General features: G+C 40.0%; 1 protein-coding gene across 1 annotated transcript in view; it reads left to right on the forward strand.

The window, feature by feature from the left end:
* The window catches only part of LOC118330188 (plasma membrane calcium-transporting ATPase 1-like), a gene marked incomplete in the record, with an annotated part of 27,956 nt that overhangs the window by 8,692 nt on the left and 9,359 nt on the right, over positions 1–9,905 (forward strand). The window contains 6 exon segments of the mRNA XM_035664643.1: positions 1,340–1,537; positions 3,203–3,460; positions 3,761–3,886; positions 5,483–5,683; positions 5,792–5,818; positions 7,754–7,897. Coding sequence (XP_035520536.1) covers positions 1,340–1,537; positions 3,203–3,460; positions 3,761–3,886; positions 5,483–5,683; positions 5,792–5,818; positions 7,754–7,897 — 954 coding nt within the window.

Here is a 9,905-nt window from a genome sequence, read left to right on the forward strand (position 1 = left end):
GTGAAAACATCTTTTTGAGAAAAGCTTTGAGTGCCGTTCTTTGCTCTTCTTTTAATGAAGAAATGTTCTCCAGTTTTTAGTTTATATTTTCTGGGGCTTTTATTGCGTTTAATTGATAGTGACAGCTGGAGACAGACAGGAAAGGAGGCAGAGAGAGAGGGGATGACACGCAGCAAAGGGCTACAGGTCAGATACGAACCCTGGCCCACTGCAGCAAGGACTCAGCCTCGGTACGTGGGGGGCCAGCTCTACCAGGTCGCCTAACAGAGCGCCCCACTTTTCACATGTTGTCACACACACCTAGCGTTAAACCTGCCAGTAGCTCCTTATAGGACGCTGATTGGTCTGAACCACTGTGGTCTCCTGGCAAGATGGATTCTTGCGTGATTTCATAGTCTTGTGAGTCCGGCTGCCTTGCGAGGTTAATTGTAGGCAGTTGCATAGTTGCAAAGTACTTCTTTAGTGTTAAATCCAAAATGTTTCTTCACATTAGTTCTCTGTTGTTTTGGTGTTGTGATTATCTGTACAGCACAGAATTTGTTTAATACTGTGTGTGTCAAAGAGGAGAGCAACAAAACAGGACATGCAGTGGGTGAGATAGACTGTGTTTTAGGAACAGTGGAGTTATGACACGGCATTCAGACAGATTATTGCAGATAGGCGATTAGATCTTTTTCTACATTCGCATAGTAGTTGGAATTTCCAATAAAAAACAACAGTCCTCATGAGGTTTCATCCTTTAAAACTTTATGGAAAAACTATATTAACTTATTAAGTTCATACAGGTTAAGGTTAATCTGCCTATGACTGTCTTGTGGCTGCACATGTTCATGATTTCACTGTTCAGACAGTGTGCACATCAACCTCAGCAGGAAACAGATGTAGTCCTCAGACTATATTGTTTTAGTATTGCCCGCTTTCAAAAATGTAATGATGCAACAGTTCTTTAGACTTAAATCCAGTTTTAGTTAGTTAGTAATGTTAGTTAGTAAGTGTGATGTCATATTAAGATTTTGTAATATCATATGCTCACAGTATATGTTAGTAGTATTCCTGCCCATCACAAGGCAACAGACCTGTCAGTTCTAACACATATCCACAGGCTCACACTTTCAGGATGAATTTGAGTCAAATAATCAGATTCTTCTGAACTTTATTAAACCCCAAAGACTTGTAATGTTGGGCTTGTTCTTCAGAGTTTACACCATATGAAGAGGTTGGGATTAAGCATTATCTTGGATTAACAGATGTTAGATTAAATCTAAAGTCAGTTTAATGGTGTAAAACAGAATCAAAGGAGGACCTGTCACTGATGTTGTCTTTGTGTCTCCTGCTGCAGGTTTAGATGGAAACTCTGAGGACATCGACAGAAGGAAACAGGAGTTTGGACAGAACCTCATCCCTCCTAAAAAGCCAAAAACCTTTGTGCAGTTAGTGTGGGAAGCCCTGCAGGATGTCACGCTCATCATCCTGGAGGTGGCAGCCGTCATTTCACTAGGCCTTTCTTTCTACAGTCCGCCACATGCTGAGAGACGGAGTGAGTTTATCCCTTTAATTGTTCAAATGAAACCTTTGTATCTTATGTTGAGCCTGTGTGTGACCAGGGGTCTCACTGAACGTGTTTACAGAGACATTGTGATGAGATATGAGCACAGCTGTGAGATGATCAGACGCTCAAAATGTGTTTCCTGTCTGTCTAATTGTCTCGTCATCAGGCTTCAGTCAGTAAGGGCTTTTGGGACTTCCTGTGATACTTCACAGCAGCAGTATTTATGATAACACTGGTCCATGAAAATTATGTTCACACAGTGAGCAGCTGAGAAGCAGCTTCTTATATATAGACATTTATTCATTTCTAAATACATTCAGCATTGTTTCTGATGTTTTCCATCAATACTTCTTACCTAGCATATGAGAAATACTATATTATCCAGTCTAGCTCACCTGCTGAGCAACTGCCTCAGACTAAAACACACAGGTCAAGGTTTTATCTGTTAAACTCACTTTTTACACGATTATTGTGTGTGATGTGAAAACAGACTTAAACACAATAAGAGGAGAGTTGGCGTCTGGTTATAGTTCGCTCAAACTCTTTTCCTACAGGAGACACGTATAGCATGTGGGTCCACTCAAGGCTTATTTCTGTTCATATGAGACAACTGTCACAGCTTCATCTCTGCAGAGACTCCAGTCTGTGGCATAGTTCATACACCACAGACCTACAGTAAAATCAGTATGTTATATTAGTACACAATAGAGTCCATATGCAGGGATTCTGTTTTGTCTGTGAATCAATTATGTAGTGTGTAAATTATCAGCCCAAAGCCAGGCTGCATCTGACCCTGGTCGGGAGGACAGTTGAGAAAGACAGTTGGCTGATTTGCTTTTACCCATTCAGATGTGTGTTTGTTAGTCTGAATGCGGTATTAGCCAGATAGACCAACTACCATATATTGACCCGTATACAGGACAAGGTGCCAGATATATCTGATTGAACTGACACCTTTTAGTTAATCAAGTTCACCAATAAATTCTTCTAAAATCTTTTTACTGCTGTAGGCTGCTGCTTTAAAGGACCAGTGTAAGATTTAGTGCCATCTAGCAATGGGAATAGGAACAAGCTGTGAGGTGTATAGGTGAAAAGCCCTGTCTAAAGCCAATGTTAGGTTTGTCCATTCTAGGATAATGTAGAAACATAGTGGTTCAACATGGCGGCGTCCACAGAAGGCGAGCCGCAGCAACTGTAGACAAAAACTGCTCATTCTGAGGTAAAGCTAAAACACCACGAATCTTATTGTCAGGTGATTATAAACTAATAAAAACATACCTATGAATATTATATTCCATTTTCTGCCAATCCTTCTAAATGTTACACACTTTAAAGTGTTTTGAGTGATCATTTTCATTCTGACAGTCCACAGGACTTCATGTGTCATCACCAACACGTCACTGCAGAGTTAACTCTATGAACATATTCAGGCAACTACACAGCTCACATCTGCATGCATAAGGTTGTAACTTTTTGCGTCACAGCAGCAGTTCGTCCTCTCAAAGTTAAGACCTGGATCCTTCTGTGCAGGAAGGTCAGACATCCCTTCCTGTTGGGCTGCACTGTTTGAGTGTGTAAAGAAGCTATGGAAAATTGAAGAGGCATTGACACATATTCAGAAAGCAAACCCCAGCCTGTATTGTTTGTGTTCAGACTGTGGCAGTGCGGCTGTTGGCGTGGAAGACGAGAGTGAGGCAGAGGCTGGATGGATCGAAGGTGCTGCCATCCTTTTGTCGGTGGTGTGCGTGGTCCTGGTGACAGCCTTCAACGACTGGAGCAAAGAGAAGCAGTTCCGTGGCCTCCAGAACCGCATTGAGCAGGAGCAGAAGTTCACCGTGGTGCGAGGGGGGCAGGTGATCCAGATCCAAGTGTCCGAGATCGTTGTCGGAGACATCGCTCAAGTCAAATATGGTTAGAGAACAAAAAGTGTATAACAGAGCATAACATTGGTTTAAAATCAAGTTCCCTGAGTGATTTTTAGAGCTTGATATAAAACTTTAGTACTTTTAGTTCTGATTTAAACCACAATGTTATTTATTGTCGCCTGTTGTCCTGAACAACATCATCAAACCTTAATTTAAAAAATTAAAAATGTAATTTCTTTTCTCTATTAGTAGTCATGTGACAGACTGGTGGGTCCTTTCCATAATGTAACATAATGACCTGATGAGGGTGAGCCCTTGTTACAGTGTGTGTGTGTGTGTTTTCCAGGTGACCTCCTCCCTGCTGATGGTGTCCTGATTCAGAGCAACGATCTAAAGATTGATGAGAGCTCGCTGACCGGAGAGTCGGATCATGTCAAGAAGAGTCTCGACAGAGACCCCATGTTGCTGTCAGGTGCTTCACTCTTCTCCATTCACATCAAATTGCAGCCACGTTCAGTGTGACCTGCACTGTTATTGCCAGCTCTTACCAGCCATATCTTGCTGCTGATTTTCCACTGTTAAATTAAATCACCTCAGTGGTTTTCACACCTAAGATTAACATTAAAGCTCTTCCTACAAGGTAATAATACAACTTTGAACCAGAAACGACCATCAATTTCATGGTTATTATTTTAGGCAGTCACTCCAGTGACAGTAAAGTGATCATTTAAGAATATATTGTAGTTTTTGGAGGCAACCTATTAGGCCATCAATTTATAGCCTGTGGTTCTTATGCTCATGTAGGCACCAGGTGTGTTTGGCCCGCTGAATCTGCACAAGGTTTTGCGTTTACAGATGACATACGTAACACATTAACACAAGGTTAGACCCAGTGTGTGTCAGCAGCCACGCTGACTGACTCCTTATTGATGATTGACGCATTGATCTGTACTCTGTGGTACCAACGACCCAAACACTTCCTCTTCTCTCTGGTTATCGTTGCCTTGGCAACAACTAGCTTTCCTGGGGTCCATCTTCAAATAAATAATAATAATAATGTCTTACACAGTAAAAAGTAAAATAACAACATTAACCTTACATCAAACAATAAAATGGCATCAAAACCCTACATATGAAACTACTTTACTTTAGTACAGAACTGAACAGACAGGTCACCGGGGCAATACAACACAGTTCAAATGTTATAAGTGTAGCAGTTCGCTTCCAGTCCATATGCTCAAAGGGAATTAAAATGACTGCTTCTGATGACATCCAAATACACATACAAACCCAGTATGAGTCCACTGAACAAATTCATCACAGGAATACGGTTATGAAGGAATTATACATCTGATAATACTAGTAGACCACAACCAAGAGGAAGGAGAGCTCTATCAAATATCTATATTCACGTGTATACACCATTTGGACCAATACTTTATTGATACAAAGCCATAGAGAAAAAAGTCTCAGGTCAATTTCTCCATTTCATCCATTTCTTTTCTTATTGCTGGTTGGTCCTTATCTAACCATTTCTTATTTATTGCTTTTTTGCTAGCTACAAATAGTATTTTAACAACATACTTATCCTGAGTGTTAAATTCAGTTGGAATTTTACCTAAATGTATGGTGCCAAAACTATAATCAATACTCAAAACCCATTATTGATTTTATTTTTTTAATATCTGTAGCCAGTCGGATTGGATTACTGGACGATTCCAAAATATGTAAAAGTGATCAGCCATTGAATTATTACATTGTCTCCAGCATTGAATCTGGTCTACCATTCTGTAAATATGTTCGTCTTGGAGTAATAAAAAACCTAATAATGTTCTCTCCACTAGCCAGACCTGGAGGATTGGTGGATTGTATTTGTTGTAGATTCTTGAGATGTCAAGGACAGCAAACTGTTCCTGTGGCATATGACATTATGGTTTTTCATAGCATTGGTCTTTGGTTGGGGAAGAGTAATGTGACCCCCTCTTACCTTCTTTCTTTGATAACTGTGTGTATTTCCACAAAATATTTCCAAATGCAACCAGTATGGTAAAACTCCTGTCTCCCTCAGGTACCCATGTGATGGAGGGCTCTGGAAAGATGTTGGTCACCGCTGTAGGTGTGAACTCTCAAACTGGAATCATCCTCATGCTGCTCGGTGTTAGTGAAGATGCTGATGATGGTGAGGACAAGGCTGAGAAAGAGAAAAGGAAGAAGGAGAACGAGAAGAAAAAAGAGGAGCGGAAAAAGAAAGAGAAGAAGGACAAGAAAAGTAAGTTTAGAATATAGGGATCTTTGTTCTCTTTTTAATGGTTTATTGATGTTTTGCTCCATTTGTATGACTAACTAATGGCTGTTCTTACATGATTTTCCTTTGCAGGTAAAAAAGATGACAAAGAAAAGAAAGGTGAGCCACTTTAGCACTGTGAGTTACCGTATATGACTGGGTGGATGTGAAGGTTGAATCGAGTAGCAGCACTTTCAGTTCATCTGTCCATCAGTTATCTGTGTTTTTCTGACCTGTGGTGTTTCTGAGCTGCAGAACAGCAGCTGGTAACATTAGTTATGTCTGTGGAACTGCCTTATTAATGTTTTTATTCATCTGTCATGTTGGCTGTATTTACAGTAGGCTATGTGTTCTGTGAGGCAGTACAGAAACCAACAGGCTGTCAGGGGGCCGACGGTGTCACACAGTCGCAGCTGATCTGTCCTCCTTAGATGTGTGTAGTGTTTCTCTTCCTAATTGTGGTGATTGTTGTGAAGATTCAGTCTCTGACTTGTCAGAAATGCAATAGTCTGGATCAAACCTGTGAGACATTGTTTTTTTGTGTGTTTCTGTTCTTGTGAAATGTAATCAGTGACTACATTTACATGCACACTTCTTTTCCACTATAATTCTAAATATGACAATATTCCACATTTGATAAGGGTCATGTAAACAGCCTTTTCTGCTTGGATATGCCTAATTAGACGTGGGATATACCAATATTATTCAGGTTTTAGGAGCATTCTTTGGACGTTTATACAGCACATTTGGAATATGCGTCTCAATTGGGGTTTTTACCGAGTTCTGAAAGACTTCGATATCAACAGGTTTTAAGATAAACGCAAATGTCGCAATTCCAACATTTCAAAAAGGTGGTTAAATGAGTGAAAGAGGAACGCTGTGTTTGCATGGTCAAACAAGTCTGGAAACCGAGAACGTTGGTGGAAGGTCTTAGTTTTTTAAGTTACGTTAAAGCCTGTTCACACATTGGCAGTAAAAAGTGATTCATTTGTAGAATGCTTCAGAATCTTATATTTACATTTACAAGAGGTGGTTCTGGTCAGACCAGTCAAAGACCCTGCAGGACATTAGGGGTCTAAGGCGCATCTCAGGTTCTGAAGTCTGTAATTTCTGGGTTCCCCTGGTTCTGCTAGTGGTCCTTTTGGTCCCACGTAGTGCAGCGTATGTCCCTGTGGTCTGAGCAGCAGCAGCAGGTGCTCCTGACTCTGTTGATGGTGATTAGGACCAAGCAGATTATCGGCCTTAAGCTCGGCAGCTGCTTTCTTCTCCTGCCTGCTGCTGCCTGCCTGTCCACTAATAACCTCATTACTGAGCTGGGATCAGCACGCTCACACACACACCAACAAATGCACACACACACCTGCAGATACCTCACACTGTCACAGAGCTACAGTGTCAGTGGACTCTGTTTGTAGTGCTGTTAATTGTTACCGTAGTGATCCAGAGGAAACCGAGATAATGTATTTGGGTTAGTGAGCTTGTTGGTTTGTTGGCAGTAAGTTAGTTTGAAGGTCTGCTCTCTGACTCTACATGAAGTTCAACAACACAGCACAATAAACTCAGACTGGGATTAGACAAACATTTGACACACAGCATCGTAACCCCGCCCTCCACTTTTTGTCCAGTACTTTAATGACTTTATCCTGATGACAAAATGTTAGTTGTGTGATGGAAAAGTGGACAGTGTGACCCACATACTGACATCATCATCCTCCGGTTCTGCTGTGTTATTACAAGCATATGTAATCATATTTTAGTAAGGATCCTCCCTGTCCATGTTTAAATGTTATCTTAATAGATTATAAGTAGAGAGTATAATACAGCAATCCAAACAAGAACAGACATGTCACTCATTGAAGTTGAATTTCATACCCATCCCTACATAAAATGATTTTTCTTATTCACCCAATGTGTTCATTGGAGTGAAAATACTATATAATGGTCAGCCCTGAGACCTCAATACATTCATTTTCCTTGACTTGACTAAATCTATTAGTGGCAGTTTTGATGGCTGTGTTTTACTGAAGCAACAAGCAACTTCTGTGTCCTTTTTAGGAAAAAACAAGGATGGAGCCTCCGTGGAAATGACACCACTCAATGAGGACGGAGAACCAGAGAAGAAGACAAGCCTACCAAAGAAAGAGAAGTCTGTCCTCCAGGGGAAGCTCACCAAAATGACTGTGCAGATCGGAAAAGCAGGTATGAATCAGATAAATGTCCAGTGTGAATATTAGATTAGATTAAACTTTATTGTCATTGCAGTGCAAGTGCTGAGACAATGAAATGCAGTTTAGCAAAAAGAAATACCAATACATAATACCAGATAGTAAGTACCGTAGTCAATACCAGTACCAGTGAAATTTAACAATATTTGATACCACAGTAAAAATGTCCCAATAAAGTGTTTTTGCTCCTGATCCCCATTTAATATCTGCTGATACTGAGTCCTGATCCAATACTTGTATTTTCCTTAATAATACAGGTAAGCTCTGCATGGCATTAAGAAACAAAATTGCCTGCAACCAAGCTGTTCCTACATTGATATTAATACAGCCTATAATATATGTATTTTATACTAAATTACTAATAAACAAACTCTGTAATCTCTTTGAATTTTGTCAATCTGGTCTTGTCGCTTTCTCCAGGGAATTTAAAAGTCTCTTGCAGAGTTTGTTGCTTCAGTACAGCCTTTACCTGAGTTGAGTGTTTATTTCCTCGTCTGTAATAAATTACCCTTATTTGCTTTTTGTTTGTGGGGCTTTTGTTGCACGTGCAGTGGCGTGGTGAGTGTGCAGCTCCCCACTGTCTCTGACCAGGAGCCCCCCTAGATAATAGAATTGCCTGCATCCAAGCTGTTCCTTATTGTTTTTTTATATATATATATATATGTACTTCTGTGTTGCCTTTAAAGTTAGTAATTTAAATAAATTCTTAGTTTAAAAAGTGAGATTATTAAGTTAAAACATTCAAAACATTTAATTTATTTGCGTTGGTTCATATTGTGTGCTGCCCTCTACTGGTTGGGGCTATTTCTGCAGTCAAGTACATTCTTCAGTTGAGCACAGACAGTGCTGGATACATGTTGCTGCTGAATTTAATTCTGACACGCTTCTGCCTTGGAGACTATTTGTCTGTGAGTAATATGTGTAAATAATTAGATAGCATACAGCAGTAGTTAACTCTGTACACTGACTGACTGTCACTTGTAGTTGTGGCAGTTGTGCTGTATTTTTTTTACACAGTATAGTGCTGCTTTTTGCTTTAGTAGTAATTTGAATGTACATCATTATGTATGATTTCTTTTTCTTTAATGTCTTCAAGAGCAGTACAACTTCACTAAATAACAAAGTACTACTACAAATTAGTATAAAATAGCTGAACAAACTCTGTAATCTTTTTGGGGGGCGCTGCTATCTCCAGGGAATTTCTCTCTCCCTTTAAAAGTCTCCTGTAGAGTTTGTTGCTTCAGTGCAGGCTTTACCTGAGTTACCTGAACAAAGTGTTTATTTCCTGGTCCATACATCTTTTGTGCAGATTACATTGTAAATGACTCTTAATGGCTTTTGTTTGCGGAGCTTTTGTTGCACTTGCAGTGGCGTGGTGAGTGTGTGGCTCTCCACTGCTGTCTCTCCTCTGACCAGGAGCTCAGCCCCGCCCGCGATGGTGTGACTAGAATATTTGTAGCCACATATGCTGTCCTGTCTGGTCCGGAAGAATTGCATCCCTGGTACCTACAGTGCTGTAGAAAAATGAGTACCAACTAGAGCCAGTGTCCATCAAGCATCTCAAAGTAGGTCCTAACTGTGCAAAGATTCTTGGTGGTGGATATTTGCTCCTAGTCTTAATACTAGTAATACTCGTAAAAGCATTAGCATTGTATCACCTATGTTGATAAGTGCAGTGCTGATATTTAGAGGAGTTCCAGAAGTCCCCTAACTAGGACTGCACATAACGATACATTTTTAGCGATTAACAACTAATTTATCTTATAATTATCTTATAATTTATTTAATACTTGTTTAATATAACAATTGACCCCAAATAAATATCAAAAACAAACTAATACAGCAAGAAACAAAGTATGCACTGTATGTCACAGCAACCCTTTCCCTAAACTTGAGAATCAATTGTTTTACTTAAAGGTCCAGTGTGTAACATTTGTCTTTTCATCACCTACAGACTCAAAAACTCTTTCGTCCCTCTGGCC

This window comes from Morone saxatilis, unplaced genomic scaffold (genome assembly GCF_004916995.1).
Source record: "Morone saxatilis isolate NCDOM2014 unplaced genomic scaffold, NCSU_SB_2.0 Contig2, whole genome shotgun sequence".
NCBI classification, from domain to species: domain Eukaryota; kingdom Metazoa; phylum Chordata; class Actinopteri; family Moronidae; genus Morone; species Morone saxatilis.